Source organism: Rhyacophila brunnea, unplaced genomic scaffold (assembly GCF_057557595.1).
Source record: "Rhyacophila brunnea isolate RB1 unplaced genomic scaffold, BYU_Rbru_1.0 scaffold_3, whole genome shotgun sequence".
NCBI classification, from domain to species: Eukaryota; Metazoa; Arthropoda; class Insecta; order Trichoptera; family Rhyacophilidae; genus Rhyacophila; species Rhyacophila brunnea.
The window spans coordinates 1,621,153-1,643,642 of NW_028232965.1; the positions used below are offsets into that span (position 1 = coordinate 1,621,153).

Consider the following 22,490-nt stretch of genomic DNA (forward strand, 5'->3'; position numbering starts at 1 on the left):
ATAATAATTGAGAGTGTTATGCTAAATATTATGTGTAATTTTCTAGTAACGCGTTTTTATTCAAGTAAAGCGGTTTACTTGTAGTAAAATTATAGCGAATAAAATAAGATCGAGTTTTTTTCGTACGCGGACAAAAAAGATCGAATAACACTGTATTAACTATCCATCTACTTCTAATAATAATTATTTATGGCGTGAGCGTAATATGTCACCGTAATTTGAGATGTCCTACTATTATTCGATCGATATCTAGTTAGTGATATTTCTGTCGCCATGTTTACTTTGCGAGTACAAGTATGAGGTGGATGGAGAGGAGTGGCAGACTGGAGACGTTCTCAGCTCGGATCAAGTGGTTGGCTTCTTGAACAAAAAGGACGCTAATAAGAGTGTCACCGGCTGACAATCTGATTCAAACACATCTCAGCCTCTGTGATCAAACGGATTGGTTTACATCATGAACGTATACAATATTTTCCTTTACGTCACAAACGAACTTTTATTGCCGGTTTTCTAAAGAGGAATATCGCAGAAAAGAAACATGAATAAGTAATATTTATTTGTGTTTGAGGGTCGTAGAAGTAAAAAATACGCAAGTTTCTTTGGAAATTGGTTTTTGAAAAAATATACTGCCGGTATTGTGACAATGCTGAATGTGAAGTCGATATTATTAATAAAATATGATGTAGATAGATACTAATAAAAATCTAATTTCAAATAACGTACAGCTTAATCGTATTTTTTAATTAAGTACTTACAAGATTATCTTTGAAATTAAAAAAAATATTTATTTTGATTTTACTGTTTTAGACACACTTTGATTAGATAATTGAACCACTTAAAATGTAAATTATCAGAAAATTGTATTAAGCTACAAGTTTTTTATTATGTCATTAGAAACCACCAGTAGCATTATGCTCCACCTTTATATTCATATTAGAAAAAATATCAATCTTTCGAAAAAATATTTATTTTGTTTTATCTATAAGATCTTTGTGTCAATAAACCATGCCATTTTTTTGTACTTTTTGTAGTTTCCTCATCATCTAGTCCAAGCTCTGAAGTCAAAGACACGTTGAATAAACATCATGTAAAACTACCAAGACACGGGATTCGCATGTATAATTTCAGAAGCGTATGTTTTTTTCCGCGTGTGTACATTAAAAAATATATAAACTCAATTTTCACGTCTGTGATTTAATATTTGTAAGTATTTAATATTTTGATAGATGAAAAAAATGACAGATGCGTTCATTTGTTTCTGTATTTTTAAAATTTATTTTGTTTCATTTAATAATATGTATATCGAATAATAAAATGTTCAAAGTCATTAAGTACCTAAGTTTTTTTGGAAGAAGGTTGTAAGGGGATCTCATCTCTGGCGCACCATAAGAATATTAAACTCTAATAACTTGGTACCGAACATATTGCCGAAAAGCTGTGCAAGTTCTCTGTAATTCTTTTTTTAGTAATAACTGAACAGCGAGCTTTTTTTAAACTTTCATAACATGTTATATTCTTGCATTACACAATATTAAAATTAGTTCTATACTACATGCATAAGCATCAAGAAATATAACTCACCAACGACTCCATCGGTTCACAATCATGGCAAGAAATTATGCAACAAAATAATAAGAATTCCCCACAAACGTCAGAAGCACAAAACAAACTTTTCAAAGTTTATTTTCCCGCACTTTTCCTCGCAGTTTCGCGCGAAAAAAAACTTTGTCGTCTGTATAAACTGCGTATGTGATAAGATCAATGCGGCGCATCTAAAATTACACTTCAATTTAACTTTTCGGAGCGCAAGAAATACCGCTACGCTTAAATTGATAGTGGAAAAGTGAATAAGATGTCAAAAATCTGTCAAAAGGTAAACAACCCGGCCTGAGGCGAGCGAAAGTGAGGCATTACTGTCGCCGGCATCGCACTATGGCGGAGCCGCAGTCGGCGGGGGCGGGGAAAACGGTTTCCCGCCAGGGGTAGGAGGCGGCGGGGGCGCACCAATTTATCGCACAGTCGACGGCTATCAAACTTTGCATGTTATGAATGTGATTGGAGTCGAATGTTGCCGTCGTTTATATAATTTTAAAAAGTCATAGTTTACAAGAAAATGTGACTTACTGCCTTTTTCATATTGAAACTATTAATCGACTGAGGTAAGCAAAAAGGCATAAGAAACATTTTTTTTTTGAAAACTAGTTATTTATGGGATTGGATTGTTTCAAATGTTCTCTTCAGCGTTTCAAAACTGTCCCACCAAAAATTATTCCAAAAGAAAGCTTCAACATTTTTAGGTAGGGTAGTGAAAATCGTCACTAACAATGTTTTGGCTTAGGCCACTCAAAATTATATTATCATTTTGAACAACAGTAAAATTTTCTTGTATTTTTGAGTAGTAGTTATTTAAACCAATTACAACAAAAACTGCGCCACCAAAAGTTATTCCAAGACAACGCTTCAACATTTTTAGGTAGGGTAGTGAAAATTGTCACTAACAATGTTTTGGCTTAGGCCAATCAAAATTATATTATCATTTTGAATAACAGTAAAATTTTCTTGTATTTTTGAGTATTAGTTATTTAAACCAATTACAACTTATTGTTTATTATGCGCCAGTCTTATGCGCATAATTATATTGTATAAAGGTTTGTTTACACGGTCATACGTCACGTGTAAACTGAGTGAATTAGTAATAATCATCACTCATCTTCAACACGTCATCAGTATTCGGCATTTTACACGTGTCGATATTTGTGCGAGTACCTACTAATGATTAGTAATAAATAATAAACAATCCCTTATAGGTACATGTTATTATTTGTATAAGCAATTTAGTCATACGAAATTACGTACTATAACTATACATTGGCATATTGAAAGTTATGTTAAAGGTTAAAGTCTTTCTTTAAAGCTGTCATTTTCGTTGTTATAATGCATGTATTGTTATTTGTATCCCTTTGTCACTCATATCAAATTCAAGTTGCAGGCTTTATATGTATCTCATGAAATTGACTGATTGAGAGAATCTAAAATTTCATTGAAATGCTGGTGGCTTTTAATGGATAAGTGTGATAACGATGTGGAGTTTGATATAAATTAATCTGCAATGCAAAATTACTTTTGTCGAAATAATTAACTGGTTAGGTATTTATACATTTATTTCAGCTTCACTTTCATAAAAGTAGAAAAACTCCGTCTGTATAGACATATAGTATAGAACGGGTCAACAACTTCACTATCTGTATTTAAGTAATCAAAATCATAAACATTGCTAGTTTTTCAAGGAATTGGACTCACTGCTTTATTTATGAACCAAGGCGTCATATTTCTAATTGCACATCATTATTATTATTATTGTCAACACAGACAGACAGACAGACATACGGATAGATATATCAAGAGAAATATACACTAATATTCAGGCTGACCAACCTGACAAGGATGGTAACTTTATAACATAATGAAATATGTTACTTTAGAAAACAATTGGAACTGATACGATGATGTTAAATCACAATCATTGCTGGTAAATAAAACTAACGTCACATTTTAAGGAATAAGTATACCGCGTAGTCGACCGTCTATAATACCCCGTTCACACGTGCATGGATTTACTGCTGACAGTACGTATTATCGCAGCCATAACAAAAAAATGCACGTGTAAACACGTTATAAGTTAAAAAATTATTGAAATCTTGCTAGTGTCGGGATCAAATTTAATGATGCTTGTCCGCGAGGGATTTTTTCCCAAAAAAACACTAAATAAAAATATCGGTATCGATACCAACGTAACGTAGGATCGGTTTTTTGACAGCCCTAGTCACATCCAATTTAAAAATTTAAAACTATCACAATAATTTGTAATGTATCGTAATTGCGGATGCAATGAAGTAAGTCAGCGTGGTTCATAATGATGATTTCACTTTATCATTTTGTGTTTAAAATATTTTATTTATCTACATTTGAATGATGACAAATAATGCAAAGTTTTGTAGATAAATATAATATAATTACAAGATAAAAAGAACTTTTTATATACAACGTTTTTAAATTTTCTGTTGAATCGTATAAACTTGACTTGACTAGCTTAAACGATCAAAAAAAATTGTACTTGATAGAAATACTGAATAAACATAGAATACTGAAATGTCATTTTGACATTACATATTGATTTCCATAGTAACGCACGTATATATTAATAATTTAGTTGCTAGGACCCCTAGCAACCAATATAGTTTTTACGGATTTCTTCCGAAATAACTTTTCATACAAAACAGAATTAACTGAAAATGAATTCAATTCTACAGATGGCTAAAAGTATTAAAAGAATGCCTTGGCATAGTGTTCTGATATATTCTAATTTCAAATGTCTAGCTAGTCGGGAAGTTAGTTAAAAATCGATGGCAAGATTTGTACTGGAAAAACAACCACCGGACAAACAAGAATACGACCTAATAAAAACGTTGTAAAAAATGGTTGCATTTTGTTCAGTATTTGTTTTTTTTATAAATCAAGCAATAAAATTAATAATTTCTTTAAGTACATAAATGCCGATTAATAAAGAGAAAACTGGTTAACTCCGCTTCGCCGTGTAAGTATAAACTATGTTTTTGAAAGTCATTTATATGACAGCATCAATTATTTTCTTCTTCTCGTACCATCCCCTATCGCAAGTAAACCACCACCAGGGCGATCTTCGCTCTATCATCTGCTACCAGAAACATTTCGGTTGAGCTACACTCGAACCTTTCACGGAGGTTCTTATGTTACAAAATATCATCCCCTGTTACATTTCCCGTTGATCTTTAATTGGATAACAATTTGGGGAATGCTGTACTTTTGTCGTTTCATAATGTGGCCGAGAGTAAGCCCCGTTTCAGACGGGACACCGGTGTCGCGCTCGATATAATATAGGAGGCCTTTGTATTCGAATAAAGGGGCCTTTGTATTATGTTTATGAACGCCCAGAGCTAATGAGTCAATGCATAATTTCGCGATATAAATTAGAACATAAAACTGGCTGCGGTAATAAAAACAAGTGTATAGGCGGGTTGAGAATGTAGCGGCCGACGGATAAGTGTACCGGGCACGCGTTGACTCATTAGCTCTAGAGCGTTCATAAACATAATACAAAGGCCCCTTTATTCGAATACAAAGGCCTCCTTATTAGGTATATACGAGCGCGATACCGGTGTCCCGTCTGAAACGGCCCTAAGTCCTCTAGTTGTATGGTTAATTATTAAGATATTTTAAAATGGTACATTTAATTCTCTATGTAAAACACTTACTACGAAAACTGTTTAATCATCAAAATAATATTATATATATATATTCTATAATAATAATATTTTAGAATCACTGTAGGTACCAACTTATTATGGTTTTCCTGTATGAACAAGGTATATTTTTTATATCTATACTTATATAATATCTTTTAGTGCTTTGGTATTTATATGTCACACACAGAATTTCACACACCATTGAATGCGTATACCGTAGCGTGCCGAACGAGAAGCACCTTTAAAATTTTGGCTAGCAGCGTCCCAGGAAGAATTTTCCAAAACCATCCCTGTAAGTGGCATGCGCTTGAGTAATATGCAGGACATGGCCCCCACAAGGGGGGGGGCTTACAGGGCTCTAGCCTGGGGCCCTGGCTTAGGGGGGGGGGGGCGGCATGGTGGCTTGATCAGTTAAGCGAGATAAACATTCACCACAAATTTGCTTTATTAGCAAAAAAAGTTCACAGGCAGTATTTTATTTTATAATTATTTTTAATGTGTTTTCTGACTAATAAAAATGACTATCCAATGCGGCGAAAGGTTGTATGTTATTATATTATAGATGTCACAAAAGGGGGTCGCGATCAGTGCTTCATTATACGATGGCGAGTGCTAACAGCTCAATAATTCAAGTGGATTTATTTAAAAAAACAAGAAATCACTAAAAATACACGGAATACCCTTAAGTTTACGGAATACCATTTGGAGAACACTAATGTAGAATATTAGCGATAAGTGGGGGGGGGGGGCGCCAAAATCATGGCCTAGCCCGCTGTAGGTTGTGGGGGCCATGATGCAGGATTCTTATTATGACTTCGGTCGTGCCTAGAAAAGAAGGCACCATATCCCTCGTGTATTGTGGAAACCTGACAACCGAATTAATAATTCGACTGTTAAAATGAAAAATGACGTAACCCACACAAATCAAATTTTACAGAACACAAGTTTTTGTTATGATTTTCGGTCAAAGTCAAAATAGGTATACAATAGACATAAAGCGCAAAGGATCATTATTTTCATTTGTATGTTTCAGTCTGATACCTATTAATTATTGAGTTAAGTAAAAAAAAAACAATAAAATGGTGATTAAGCACTTTTTCCACTTCAATTCCTTCTTTTCAAAAAAATATAAACTAAATTTAGATAATAATTCGGCATCTGCAGCTGATATTCTTTGGGCACGGCGTATGTTTAGTCGTGTTCAATGTTATCCAATACAACATATTTTGAAAAAACCGAGGGTAAACTTATTTTTCCTTTCTACAGTCGAATGATGATACTCCCCTAAATGAGATCTTAGCATTCTGCTATTCGCCATATAACCTTATTTTATATCAAGGTAAATACTTTAAAAACATTTGGTATACATATTATAGTAATATAATTACTTGAGAATCACACGCTTGAGTTTAGCAGAGCCGACGGCGGCGTCAGTACGTGCACAGAGGCGGCGGCAGGAGTGATTCAATCACAACATCATCAGTGCGCGCTTAGCGAGAGCGGGCGCCATTTTCACCGGAAAATTTAAATTTGCGAGGAAATCGACGCAGAGCTCTTCCAACGCTGTTTGATAATGTTTAGTAAGCCAGAAAAAATACTGTTATGCCGGCATTTGCGTAATAAAATTCAGTGGAAAATTCTAGACGCTAACCTATCGTCGAGTTGTGCTTACATGTTATAAATTTTGAAAGTTGGCTGGAATTATTTAAAAAAAATGTATTCGGTGATTGGCATCTAATAATTAGAATGTAGGTGCATTAAAGTTTGATATTGATGAATACATACATACATAATAATACAATTTTTACCTTTTTCAAGCTCATACTTACATGTCATTTCTTTTTGACAGTTTTCTGTCATATTATGAACGTTTGAAGCTTATTATATTATATCGGTGTTGTTTGTGCATAACCTTATAAGTAACTGCTTTTTTAGTAATTTTATGTTAAGAGTAAAAATTGGGTAAGTATTGTATGTTCCAACGCTTAAGCCGCGCGGCCACCATTGGACTATCACGCCGTGGGTCCCAGGTTCGAAACCTGGGCCTGGCAAGTACACATATTGTTTTTCAATTTTTGTGTGAGTCAGGTTAAGCAAGTGGCTGACATCCATTTCTCGTAAAAAACAAAATCTGTTAATACAAACCTCTACTCTGTGGAGACCCATATGATCCTATTAGGATCGGACATGGTCGGGGGAAAAAAGTATTGTATTTTCCATTTGGTAAGAACTTGGTATCTATATTTCATTTGAAAATGCCTAAAACGCTACAGTAATAATAATATGATATGTAAACAAACGTGTGTTTGGCCAAAGCATGACCAAATACCTTAACATATTTTGATCACTGATAAATTAGTGTAATAATTTAAAATATAATTTTTGCTATATATTTTTCTTCATTTATTTATTTAATGTATTCTCAATGTTAAGACAAAAAAATGATTTATGGAACAAAGTTTAAAATTGCTCTCCTGTAAATTCAACACTTTGCAGTTAACAGGTTATGCCCAAACAACACCAATAATATAATTTAAAAAAATAATGAAATTTAAAATATGATTATTCCTTTTGCAATAAAGAAAAGTCACATTAATAAATTTACTATACCGGGGTTATTTGAGTTTCACCTCTAAATGGGTGTAAAAAGTGGGTTAATTGAAAGAATAACGTAAAAAAATTGAACAAAGAAAAAAATACGTATTAATATTGAAATATATGTTGACAACTATATTTCTTTCTCTTTTTTTTTAATTAGGAAAGGAATTAGGATCTATAATTAAAAAATTGACATTACCACACTATGTCAAATCGTAGGCATACAGACACAGTGGAGTTATCCGAATATGACCTCTAAATTATTGTAACCGGGGGGTCGGACAAGTGACGGGAATGGATTTAAATCAATTTATATGAGAATGTGACTGAGCGGAGGGTCCCCGCATCAACCGCCGGCTTTTATGAATAGACTAATTCGAGTAATGAATGTTTAATAATGTGTCTAGGGGAGATACGACAGACTCTATTCCGCTGAATTATTATTTTATCCGGCAAAGGACGCGCAGTGAAATCAAAATAAGATAACAACCCATTGCATTGTTTCGTTGTAGATTTTTCAGTTGTGCGTTGGCTTAATATAAATTCACCCTTGAGACTTTTCTCGTAAAAATAGATATAAAGATTTGAGAGATAACAATTTTTAAGGTCAAATAATGACATGGTTACTATTTGCAATTTCTAGATATACCTAATATATTTGTTGACATCTAAATAATATATAACTATGTAATATTACGCTGTGTTATCATTATCAACATTGAAATTTCTATACCTACACCAATTTTTTTTTAATATACTTAATAATAATATTATCATTGATTATTGATTGTGTTATGTTAAAAATAGTACGCATCTCTTGAAATAGTTAAAAAAAAAACATAGTGTGACTTCTTTTTAGTGGCCGATACGACCAGGGAACTAAAAAAATCCTCCAACCCCTTCGCGTAGATCTATAATGCCCATTTACATTGCATAACGCGCTCTGACGTGCCGGTCACTGCGTAGAAGTCGTATTGTACCTACAGACGAATGTATCGTTGGTTAACGGATTTTAGCTGATATTTGGCGTCTAATATGGACAGCGATATGCAGCATTTGGGGGTTTTATAGAAGTATATTATTACCCCTAAATAGGGTAAATATGTTTTTTTGTGCAAGTAATGTAAGCTAAAAATAATGTCTGGTAAAAATACAAAATAATCGAAAGTTCAATTTTCATTATTATAACAAGTTACAACATTCCAGCATGAATGGAATTTTAGAACAGGACACATCTCTCATTAGCATGTATTTATGTAGGTACTTCACCATTTTAGATATCAACCACTGTAAAAGCTTAAAATTTGCACGTTGTATGTGCACTATATTGTATTTAAATCTTTCACTTAAAAGTTTATTTTTCATTTAAAAAAAACTTACTTTGAGAGGAAGACGGGGATAATATCATAGACACTATCGACCAACGATGGCGCGCGGCTTAAGCATCGGTCTATAGCGTCGAGGGTCCCAGGTTCGAATCCTGGATCTGGCAAGTACACGTTTTGGTTTTCAATTTGTGTATGTGTGAGAGTATGGACCTAATAGGTTGAGCAAGTGGCTGACATCCATTTCTCGTAAAAACAAAATCTGTTAATACAAACCTCCACTCTGTGGAGGCCCATATGATCTTATTAGGATCGGACATGCTCGTACACTATCAACTGACACCAAAGTACTTTATAGTATCTGCCAAAACGTACTGTGGTTTTTTGTACCAGTAAAGTCGACAATATTACTTTAAGCGGTGAAACCAGTGGTGATTGTTATCACGAGTAAATTATACATATAGATTATAATATAGGTATTAAAGGTATGTTTTGCTTTATTGCAATTATTAATACAATTTATTTAGATACTCTAATGCAAGATTGCCTTCATTTATATATATGCCATATTTCATTATTATTAGTTTTGATTTCAATAACAAAAAACAGTAAAACGACTGCAAAATATAATGATTAATGTATATACAATAAGCTCATGGTCATACTGAAAATAGAACAAAACACATTCACGTAATAATCACTTAAAATTTGTATAATTAAGTAATTTTAAACTTACGTAAGAGAAATAGCCTACATTTAAAGCACATAAATGCGATTTCTATCTAAGAATATTAAGTGACGTCGGACGATTATGTGAAATTTATATTCGCATTTTAATTATAGATTAATGTTTTAACAACTTAAAAAATATTTTAATTCTAAATCGTGCTACCGTTTAATTAAAAATAAAGCATACACAAAATACGCGTTCGTTAAAATTACGCTTGATTTTAACTGGCTCGTTAAACAGCCGTTTGGTCTGAGAACTACCTAACTAGCAAGATACGTAGTCACCATTGCGTGCATGCTTGAGTCATAGCACATGGGAGATGTAGTATATAACCAAGTATAGGAAGTAAAAAGGTTTAATAAATCAACCCTATATGGCCAATTTTCCATATAGGGATATAGATATTATTTTTCCATATATTATATTGGCCAAAAAAAATTATTAGTTACATACGTGATGGTTTTGGTTTTAAGATACATAATATTATTATGTGTTATGATTTTTTTTGAAATTATGAAAATATAACTGAGTATTAATTGACCGTTTCTATTATCTTAAGCAAGGGTCTAAATATGTCTTATTGACGGTGTAATTCTTTTATTTTATGGTTCATCTTGCATGGTAAGTAGACGAAAAAATTAGCATCTATAGAAGGGGAAGAATAAATATTTTTGTGGACTTACAAATTTAAATAAAATGCTCTCTTTATAATCTAATAATTTAATAAAATATACTGTTTAAGTATCTTTATGTTTATATACGTAGGTTCTTACATTATTTTCCAAAGAAATAGGTGACGATACATAAATAATTAGGTATGTACTGTCTGCCCGGTACCGTTCATTACGGAAATAAATCTTGCTATTTGCTAGTGAATTTAATATTAAATAGAAGTGGAGAATTATTATAATTTGAAAATAAATTAATAAAATTAAGCTCGCCCACGCCACGCAATGCGTAATTCGAACGACAGCAAATGTTACACTCTTTTGTTAAGAAAATCTTTTTTCATCAAATATTAACCAGGTAGGTATAATTGTAGGTATCCTAATGGCGCTCGCAATGGCCGACCGCTAATGTGTATACTTATTAAGTCGTGTTAATCGTGTTATTAAGTAATCCCGGGTCTGGAAAATTCACATGTTGTTTTTCACTTGGTGTTTGGACTCGGAGCATAGACTCAATAGGTTAAATAAATGTCTAACATCAATTTCTTAAACAAAATGTGTTAAGAAACCTCTTCGTGAAGCAGGCATGATCCACATAAGATAGTAGACCCCAATGGTAAGATATAACGAATCTCTGTTATATATTATAAACATATATCTGAAAAATGAAAATAATAACTCAATACGATTTAAATACTTAGATATGACTATATTACGATAATATTACCTATCTGTCTAGTAAATCATGTATTTGGCAACATAATTTCTTGGATCCGATAATCCAAAAAACTCCCTATTTGCAAAAATGCAAAATTATCCAAAATAATAAAAATATATCGTTATTAGATGATATATCACTAAAAATGTATTTTTTTAATTTACCACGTTATTGTAGTGACAATACAAAATACTGTAGGTACTGTATCAAATTATTATTGTAAAATGCATAAATTAGCGATAATAAAAAAATGTTTAACAATATTTAGTCACGTAATAAAATAGTAATAACTCTTATCACGCTGTTCTTGCAATTTGACAGAGTAATGAATGAGTAATTAAAATCATCAAATGAACAATATATAGGCAATTACCTTCAAAATAATGCTCGGAGTAATTTGAAATTCGTTGCATTCTCTCAATTGCAATTTCAAATCTCCTTGATCTGGGCCATAAAAATCGTTATCGCACTTGCTCTAGGGAAATTGGCCAATGCAAGCATCCACGGGATATGTCGAGGCATTACATTAAACGTGTTAGTTGATGGATACCGCTTGATAGGGCCAATTAATGTGCTTCTTTGGCTAGTGGCGTCTTACTAACGAAACATCCTAACGAAGATGACGTCATCGTAATTAATGCCAGTTAGAATATTGCATATTAGGGATGCACCAAACTGCCGTGGAACGGTCGCCATTAGGGTTATCAAAAAAACCGGTTAATGTCATTGCCGGTAATACAATAATAAAGAGGATATTTTGGTCACAATAAAACATCGACATGAGTCGTTGGTGTTTTGTAAAAAGGGCGAATTAACCAAAATGCTATTTTACAGGAGGAGGATTTTTAACTTTTGACATTTATTTGTTAATTACCTGTGGATGATTATAAATATCTAACAGGTTTATAATAAAGCTTAGAAAGGATACTGTCATTATAATAGGCATTATTATATAATATTTTAAGAGGCCTAATGTCACATTCGCTTTTTATTCGTAATACTAAATGGATATTCGCCCTTACGATTATCGTTTTAAGTACTTTCCTGTGGAGATACAAATTCAACAACAAAGCTAGTGGCGTACATAGGTATTGTATTTTCATTAAAATCTCGATTTCGCCAAAATGGTTGATTCGCCCTTTTTTTACAAAACACCGACGATGTAAACTATATCACAAAAAATACTTCGTCAGTAGCACGACTTTGAAAGACGCCCAACGGTCGGTACGACATGGAAATTTTACAAAATCATTGAATCTGTTTATTAAGAAATAGTATTGATGCACCAACACTGTTTTGAGCAGCTATTCGATGGGTAAAGTTAGCCATCATGGTGTCCAACCTCTGGTAGGAGAGGAATTATTAGATGACCGACACACAGAACTGAATGAGGAATGTTTTTTTTAAAACAATATTTTTCTTACTTACACACATTTATTTGAGTTATTTATATTGACAGTAGAGTGGTTAAAATATATTGCCAGAGTTGAAACCGGTATTCTTAGAAATACATAAATATATTTCGTCCTCTGGAGAATAAAATGGAATATAAATAAATATCTTTGCACGACTGTACTCCAAAATTAAAGGTTAAATCCAAATGCGGTTTATTCGATGTTTGCATTTTGACGGTGCTGCTTTATGGTAACGAATCATAGCACCCTATGAAAGCTCAGAGCAACCGTATACTGAGCTTCGAGAACAGCTGTTTGCATAGTAGATACTGGTGTTAAATGTTAAAGAAAAATAGATATCAACCATTGACCTGGTAGCAACATTTCAAAAAATTAATCATAAAATAATGTTTTTCTATTTTTTTTTTTTTTTTTAAGAATATCAGTTTTGATCGAGCTGAGGAAAAATGGCTAGTAGGGGAGCAAGGGGTAATGGGAGCTTGCGGGTAATGGGAGCGACTGCAAAACAGGTACCATCTAACACTAAAATGACTCGGAAATAACCAAAACATCTTCGTCAATCGTCGGCTAAGCCCGTCGATCGCTGTCGGCTGCTTAGTGGCACGTGCACGCGCGTGGCGAGTGGAAGTGTGTTTTGGGCTAGGTGCTTATATCAATTTACAATACATAAACATCAACGTAAGTACTTAAAATATTACTTATTTCATCATATTTTGTATCCATTGTATAGCCAGATACATGTATTTTTGTTTAGTAGTTTCAGAATCAAGGTTTAAAATGGTTTGGTTACGTTATTTATAAACCTTCAAAGTGGTTAACATTCGGGTAATTGGAGCCTAGGTGGCTCCCATTACCCCTATATAAATTTCACACCTCTTTTACTAGTAGACAAGATTTTAATTGTTCCAGATGCCCAGAAATAGAAAGCTGACGACTTTCAAGGCTGGTTGGACGGTGACTTCGTTGGAAAAACCCCTCCGAAACCAGAAAGATTATATTTGAGTTTTTTGCTTAGTTCCATAACATGACGTGTTGATTCTTTTGATATTTTTAGTACTAGAGCATATTTTTGTTGAATTACATTAGTAAATATTTAACATTTTATTGTACCTATGTCTGTAATAATGTGTATAAGTGTTTGTAAGCATATTAAAATATGAAGCTCCCATTACATATTTGGTAAATTTTTGGCTCTCATTACCCTACATGTGGGGTAATTGGAGCCAAATGTGTTTTTTGGGAAAACGTTTTTTTTGTACCTTAGTTATATAATTTTTGAGTGGAAATTGCAGTAATATTATTACTATGTAACCAAAGGACTCATTTCAAGTCTTAATAATAAACGATTAGAACATTTTGTTACTTTTTTTCAACAATTTCTTTAGTAGGCTCCAATTCCCCCTTGCTCCCCTACTCCTATGTAACTTCGTATAATATTATGAAAACCGAACAACATATTATTATTTTTGTGTTTATCAATACAACATTTCCAGCAAAAGCGTAGTATCTGGTAATAAGTATCCTGGGTGCACAACAAATCTCATAGTATATTTTTTTCCGACCATGTCTGATCCTAATAGGATCATATGGGCCTCCACAGAGTAGAGGTTTGTATTAACAGATTTTGTTTTTACGAGAAATGGATGTCAGCCACTTGCTCAACCTATTAGGTCCATACCCTCACTCACACACAAATTGAAAAACAATATGTTATGCCAGACACAGGATTCGAACCTGGGACCCACGGCATGATAGTCCAACGCTTATGCCGCGCGGCCACCGTGGGCGTATATTATACTCCATCATTATTTTTTGTATAATCAATGAGCAAAAATAACACGCACAAGGGTGTGGAAGATAAGATAGTTTATAACAGAGTGGACGCAATCAGAGTATTGTAAATTTAATATTCAAGGACCGTAAAAATCGGAGGAAAATAGCTTCTGAAAAATAGTTGGAAACCAAGTAGATTTTATATTTATAAATTACCGATTAATTTTAGTATGGTTAACCAGATAACCGGTCATGCAATCCCTAGTTCTCACTACCTAAGTTAAAATTAATTTTAACGGAGTGGTAAATTAAATTTATTAACTCTGATGAGACGCCGGTTATTTAAAAAAAATCGTAATCTTAAAACAAAAACAAAGTGTTAATTGTTTATACCGTCTTGCCTAACGAACAAGCAATTAAAGTGGTTTTTTTCAACTATTTCGCTAATTGGTTGTTATGTCATATTAGTATGCCGTTGCATTGTTTTCTGGAAGTCGTATACCGAACCTGGGGCTCTATGTTAGAACTTGCGAGTGCAAGCTTCCCGGTCGAGATGACGTCATATGACATCATTATGACGTACTACCGGAGTGATAATAGCATTCGAGAAAATAGCGAGTGGTCAGACAGCGGCGCTATTCATTGTCACCATACACATATAGGTGTATCATAATAAAATTTTCTATGGTTATTCTGTGCGCGGTCGGCATGCCTCGAGCGTGACGTCACAATTACGTCATCTCGTCTGGTGCCACACGAGACGAGAGTTAGGAAATCGCGGTGCTGACCTCGAATTCATGAAACATGCCAACATATACACGAGTGTCTTCTTCTATTAAAATCTATTCATAAACACGAAGAAAAATGGATGCTAATAATGTGGGCAATTATAGACAAACATAATAACCTAATTATTTGTATTAGCGATAGCTAAGTAAATTGGTGTACCTTCTTCAGATAGATTGTCAACAGTCTGAACGTCATAGATTCAAAGTGACCTGTCTGCCTTTAAAGATACGTTAAAAATAGAATATAATATTCAGTAATGAAATGCATGGGTTAAAAGCAAATTACAAGTAGGACATAATATCGTACTCCACAGAATTGAAAATATATTTTTACAGACGTTTTACTAGGAATGGTTCTTAACTAGGGAATCCAATCCCGAGCCAAAATTCTGATCCCGGGATTTCGGGATTACAATTTGACAATCCCGGGATTGGGATTTTTTTCCATTGTTAATATAAAATTTTTATATTTACAAATAACATTGATAAAATCGGTCAAAAATAAATCTAGTATAATTTATACTATTTAAGACATTTATTGTTAATATTGTATACGTTCAATCTTGGAAATACACAAGTTTAATGGAGTAAATAATATTGTAATATAAATAATAATGTGAATTTAATATGAGATTGCTATTTCTGATAGTAAAGACATAATGAATAGATCAGTGAGATTTAAAATAGTAAAGCAAATAATCATGGCGTACTTATGGCCTTTCCGCTTCATAAATCTAATTAGTCAGCCAAATATGAAACTGCCGTAAAACGTATGATATCATGGTGGAATTACTTTGTTAAAAGTGCGAAGCATTGTTTTTTTACCAATCTTTCTCATTTTTAATAATCTATGTGAAAAAATAAAATGAATCGGCAACCTACACATCAAATTTCATTCAAACTCAGTTTATTTCTAATGTAGTTATTTTGTATTAAAAGTTTTTTTTCTGTTATATTTTCCATAAAAATTGATAAAAAAATCAATCCCGAAATCCCGGGATTATGTTTATCAATCCCGGGATTCATAGGTATCGAAAATAGCCCGGGACTGGATTCCCTATTCTTAACTGTACCTACTCATTTCGTCTGGATCCAAACACACTTAGAAAATATAGCTGCGGTATTCACGCGCGGAATTACTAGCGGGTATTCTAGTTCTGACACGTGTAAGTAAATGACAGATCTTGGTAAATTTATAAGTGAAAAACTGTTATTTTTCATTAGAAGAGCTTGAACCTTTAATGTTTGTCTGTAAACCAATGAAACTTCTATCGTACACTTTGTAAAACTCTACTAATAAAATACTTAACAGTATAACAGTGATCACGAAATTACGAAGTCCCCAGACCGAATGTGGCCAAGGTGGCAGAGTCCAACTAGTAGGTCCCTAGTTAGATGGCCCCTATAAGAGGTTGCTGACAGGGCTCTAGCCTGGGGGCCCGGCGTGGCGATTAAGTGAGATAAACACACCAGAATTTTTCTCTAATAGTAAAAAAGTCGCGCGGCGCTATCATCCATGTAGAATTGTATTTTATTATTATTTTTAGTGCGTTTCCTGACTAATAAAAATGACTATTTATCCAATATGGCGAAGGGTGGCATGTTTCTCGACTATCATCACAAAAGGGGGTGGCGATCAGTGCTTCATAATATTATTATTATGATACCGAGTGCCGCTAATTCAAGTGGATTTATTTAAAAATACCAAAAAATACTAAACATATACGGAATACACTTTATTTTTACACGTAACCCTGAATTTCCGCGAAACACTACCATGGCCCCCATAAAGGGGGGGACTGACAGGGCTCTAGCCTGAGAGCCCGGGGTTAGGGGGGGGGGGCCGGCGTGACGGGTCGACCTAATAGTGAGATAAACACACATCATAAATTTGCTCCAATGGTAAAAGTTACCTGCGGCGCTATTTTCCTTAAAAAATATTAACATTTTAAAACATGTGGTTGTGTGATATAAATTTTGATTATTGTGTGTTGATATTCAAATACTCCATAATTCAAGTGCATTTATTCAAAAATATAAAAAAATGCTTTTACCTGGAAAACCATTACTTGGAAAACGCTTCTGTAGAGCATCACACTACCTTTAACCCTAGGGATAGGTAGGGGGGCCCGCTTCAGGATGTGGGGGCCATGAACATTACTGTAGATGACTGCAGAACATTATCCAACTGCCCTTAGCCTTAACGATATGTTGGGGGACCCACCAAACACCGTAGCCTGGGGGCCCTCTTCAGGGTGTGGGGGCCATGCATAGTTATATCAACAAAGATGAATTTCGTGAAAAATAATATGATTGCAATACTTTAGTAGGTACATAATAAGAGTGCGTGCGATATTATGTATTATATTTATGTAGGGATTTGCAAATGGGGACGCTTCGTTTGAATAAGTCGGAATACAAAGTAGGGATTAACGCCGGCAAAGTTATCGGACTACGCAAAATCCACATAAGCAGATTAAAGATTATGGTAATAAACAGAAGTCGATAAAAACGTCCACGTAAGAGATAAGGAATAACTGAATGCGCTTAGCACACGTCTGGTTTTATTATAAATATACATTGTTTATCTACATGACATATTATACAAATGAGCTTTCACTCACTTAACTTTTGGTGCAATAATTGTTTGTTTCTATCTTTGATCATATTGTGTGCATTTTCCAGTCATAATTGTTAGCGCATGTATGAACTGAAAAATAAAAACTAGCGTGACGTTATTAAAAAGAAATAAAGTACTTAAATGAAAACGTTAAAAAATATTTTACAAAAAAGTGATGTCAAAGATTGGCATAGATACCTACTTATGATACACATAATTCTGTTTCTGAAACCTCTTGTTTCAACAAAGTTTCTGTTGAACAGAAACTTAAAAAAATAAGTTATTGTTTTACAAGAAGAAATTAATACAATATTGTATGTACAATAAATAACAAGTAAAATATTTCCGTAAACCTCAAATGCCACGGTTAGGAAATTTATGTACTTATAGGTAGTATGTATATTTGTGCGGATTACGACGGATGTGGGTTCAAGTGACATTCAATACATACATATTTTTCTAATAAATATGTATGTTCCTGGAGTTATTTAAAATGTTGTATGTAAAATATTCTCACCGCCATGATATAGTGTTGTGGACATTCATGGCAATATACCTAGTATTTGTATGATTTTAATAAATTACGTAATTTCCAATATAGAAAATATTGAACCTAAAATCTAGAGCAGGGGTGGCGAACCTATGGCACGCGAATGTTTTAATTTTGAAGAGAAAATAAATTACTATTTTATATATATTTAACAAAACGTTTTTTTATATAAAGATTTTACAAATAAATATACTTATATGTAATTTCTTATATAATATTTAAAAATAATAATGACATAGCCATGCAGAGATTACTTCGATTTTTCATATTATGTTCACCAATCGATGCGCAAACGGAAACGACGAAATTCATACATAAATGACAAATTGCATTGTATTAAAAATTGCAGGTAAATCCTTTTCAAGAATAATCATTACGTTTAATGTAAATATACAATTGCATAGGTCGGTCCTTAGGATCGGGTAATTAAAAATAAAAAATATTCAATCAACAAACTTTATGAAATTAATTATCGGCAGTCATTCAAATATAATAACTGCTTTTTATTTTGCCTGAAACATAATCTCTAAAAATGGAAAACCGTTCAGTGATGGAGAATATAATAAGAGTGGTTTAAATTCTTCCGCGATCTCTTTGACTAATTTGAAAACAAGGAAAAAAATCAAAGAATAGAAGATATGCCTTAGACTAGAAATACGGTGAAAGATAGAAAATCAAGAACTCAATTGTAATTTTTATACTTTTTTAATAGAATTCTTAAAAACCATTTTTTTAGAAAACTTTTCTTTCGCCATGAAAAACTGCTTGGTACGTCAGAAAGTCGAAAAATATTATTTAGGAAATTTTGGCACGCGTACGTAAAAAGGTTCGCCAACCCTGATCTAGAGAACTGTATGTAGGTATAACATTGAGTTTTGAACATACGTACATTAAGTTCATTTTTGTGGTGTCAATAAACATGTTACATACATTACGTATTTTAGTTTAAAAAAAAAACAAATTATTCTATACGTGTATGTACGTATATAAATACAATAAATTTAATAATATACAACATATTATTATTATCTATACAAAAAGTATCAAGATAATTGCAACGCAATATGTAATATAAAAATTGTGTACACATCGTGAGTTAGCTACATACCAATTAAATCGTTATTTTTTATTTAGTAGAAGGTTATTGTTGTGAACTATGAAATCATACATTTTTATCTCATGACTGCCGACTAAGATCTAAAAAAAAATTACGACCTGCCAAGGATTTGTCTGAATAAAACGACAGAAAGCCAATTTATTCGAATAGTTTTAATCGGATAACTTTCTCGATTAATTTTACTACGTACCGACCGTTCAATATCGATTATTTTAATAATAAAAATTTCGATTGAAGTTTAAAACTATTGGACCATAACATAATTTTATAGGATTTTTTCAAATTCTATAATTTTGTCTCCCGCTGTACCACAGCAATAGATTGGAGAAAATGCAGCGATTTTCTCTCGATATTAACGGTATAATTATGTACTTATTCACATATAGAAACAAACCCACCACCGCCCTTCTTCCTAAATATGTCGTAGTCTAGCCCTAATATACCACGATGTTCGTATACCAGATATCAGTGGCGAAGGGTGGAGGTAGGCTATTAAGATCAGCCATAAATAGTGCACACTAAACTTTGGCAGTCATTGAAATAAGACTACAATTTACAGACGGTGTTGGTTAGTTTTTAAAAATCAATGAAACCCTGCGAAACCAAGCCATAATAAATATCAGTTAAAAAATACTCGTCTATCTATAAAATATCTAAAATTATGCAATAAATCATACAAACATTTTGATAGAATAATATTTTTTATCTATTATAGTTTGATTTAGGCAGGGCGTAATGAATTTAAACAAAAATGTGTGTAATATGTATTCTTAATCCAACGAAAACAAATAAGTATGAATGAAAAATTGTGCACAATACCAAAACTATTATACGAGTAGTTTGGTTTAGGCGGGTTTAATTGATTTTTAAAAACTAACCAATACCATCTGTAAATTGTTGTCTTAGTTCAATAAAAACAAGTACGTATGACTAATAAAGTTGAATTTGTAACATTTATGGCGGGTATTAGCAGCCTACCTATACCCTTCGCTACTGCCAGATATATCCTTTTCGATTGGTGTCGAATGGGTAAAATATACATTTATTTTCACACAATTTGCATATTGGATACAGAACATGGAAGATTGTTATGTTATCCCATTTACCTATACAGCGATTTCCGCCCGGTTAGTAGTTTTTATTTTTAATTTGTATTATAGTTAGCGACCTTCCTATACCAATGCGTAAAGAATTGGATTCGCACACTAGGGGTTCCATGTTCGATTCTCCGTAAGGTAAGTTATACATAGGTACGTATATATTTTATTTTTAAGCCTGGCTGTTTTTGTGACTGTTTCACTTCACTATATTCACTATATTCTGTCGACAGTACCCGTGTGGTCTGTCACGGCGTTAATTAAGAAAAATATTATTTAATGGTTGCAGGTATTCTAGCAATACGGTTTATCTACAAAGTTTTAATAAAACTTAAAAGAATATCTACAAAAAGACGAGATGATAAAAGGAAGAGAAGGAGTTATCTGTCTTAATCAATATTAATTTAAAAAAATAACAGTAAACTACATTATTGATAGGAACCAATTTAGTAAAGCTTCATTTCAGAATAAAAAAAAAATCGAAATTACGCAATGCAACGTATGCACAAGCCTGCAACAATAAATGCACCGCGAGTAGGTTGATCAGATAGCAGAGGTGGAGTCGTGAGTTGAGGTAAAGGGCGCGTACCTAAATTCAACCGTTGTAGATCTCATTGATTGAAACGAATACGTAATAATTAAATTAATAAATCGAACGAGCCTAATTTTTCATTTTGTATATCTAAATATTTTTTTTTCGTATTGCACGCGGACGATGTCAGAGAATGTCAGTAATTAATTTAGTAAAATTGTGAAATGTCATTACTCATTATCATCGTGTGAATCGAAATGATATTTCATTCAGTGGTATACCTATATAATATTATTGTTTGCCACTCTGCTGGGATTAATATTAATGACATTATTTTAGTGTAAGTTTACAATATAGTTGTCGGTGGTAGATATGACGTACCTGATTAAATTGGATTTTTTTATACTGACGAAATATAACAACGAATCAAAATGCGTACAAATTATTCATTAACCAATTATTTCACGTAGTAAGTGGGTACATTATTATGTGTGTGCCAACTCCAACGGTAAAATCACTGGATTGTATAATGCAATCTCAATTATACTATCAAGTACAAATAATTCTCGTTAAAGTACTTTGATGAATTATTCAAAATTTGAATTGACTTCGCGAAGTCAAGTTGTTTAATCCGCTTACGAAGGCGAAGGCGGCTATCATCGGCACAATGATTGCATTCTCAACGAATCGGAATGCCATCAAAATCTTAACTTTCCATTCGAATATTTCGAACAGAACATCATCGAATTGGGAAATCAAATAAAAATCGCAGTGGAATTCTAAAAACTATATTTCGTATCCATGTTTCATAAAATTTACTAGGTACTTATTAAGAAATTCAATTTATAGAAATTTTTAAATCGAAATATCTGTAGGTATACTTATTTAAAAGCTAACTGTGAACTAATAAATCTACTTGAATCCAGCAGATAATTACGTTTCAATATTGCAATAGGCATTTATTTGCATATATTGGTAAATATAAGGTAATACAATTTTAGTATTATATAATTAAGTACCTTTATATTAATATAATTATATAATTAATTAATATAGAGATCTGGGAACGACCATTAGTGGAAAAGGCGGATGTGAAGCAGAAACAATAAGACGCACAGAGATTGCGAAAATTGCAATGATACGGGTTACCATTGTATGGAAGGATCTAAGAATTTTAATTATATTCATCCATAAAAATGATGCTGGCAAACATTAGTGTTCTCCATATTTTTGTACGATGTCGAGTCATGAGGGCAAGGGAGAGGGAAAGGCAATCT

General features: G+C 32.9%; 1 protein-coding gene across 4 annotated transcripts in view; it reads right to left on the minus strand.

Moving 5' to 3' along the window:
- Positions 1–22,490, minus strand: part of LOC147067739 (protein FAM107B) — a 179,139-nt gene that overhangs the window by 53,487 nt on the left and 103,162 nt on the right. The window contains exon 1 of one of the 4 annotated variants that reach the window (XM_085952744.1): positions 1,582–2,598. The exons of the other annotated variants lie outside the window; for them this stretch is intronic. Within the exon in view, the coding sequence (XP_085808870.1) occupies positions 1,582–1,593 (12 nt within the window). The 5' untranslated portion in view covers positions 1,594–2,598. Of the gene's footprint in view, positions 1–1,581; positions 2,599–22,490 lie in introns of those variants that run through there. 4 annotated transcript variants of the gene reach the window in all.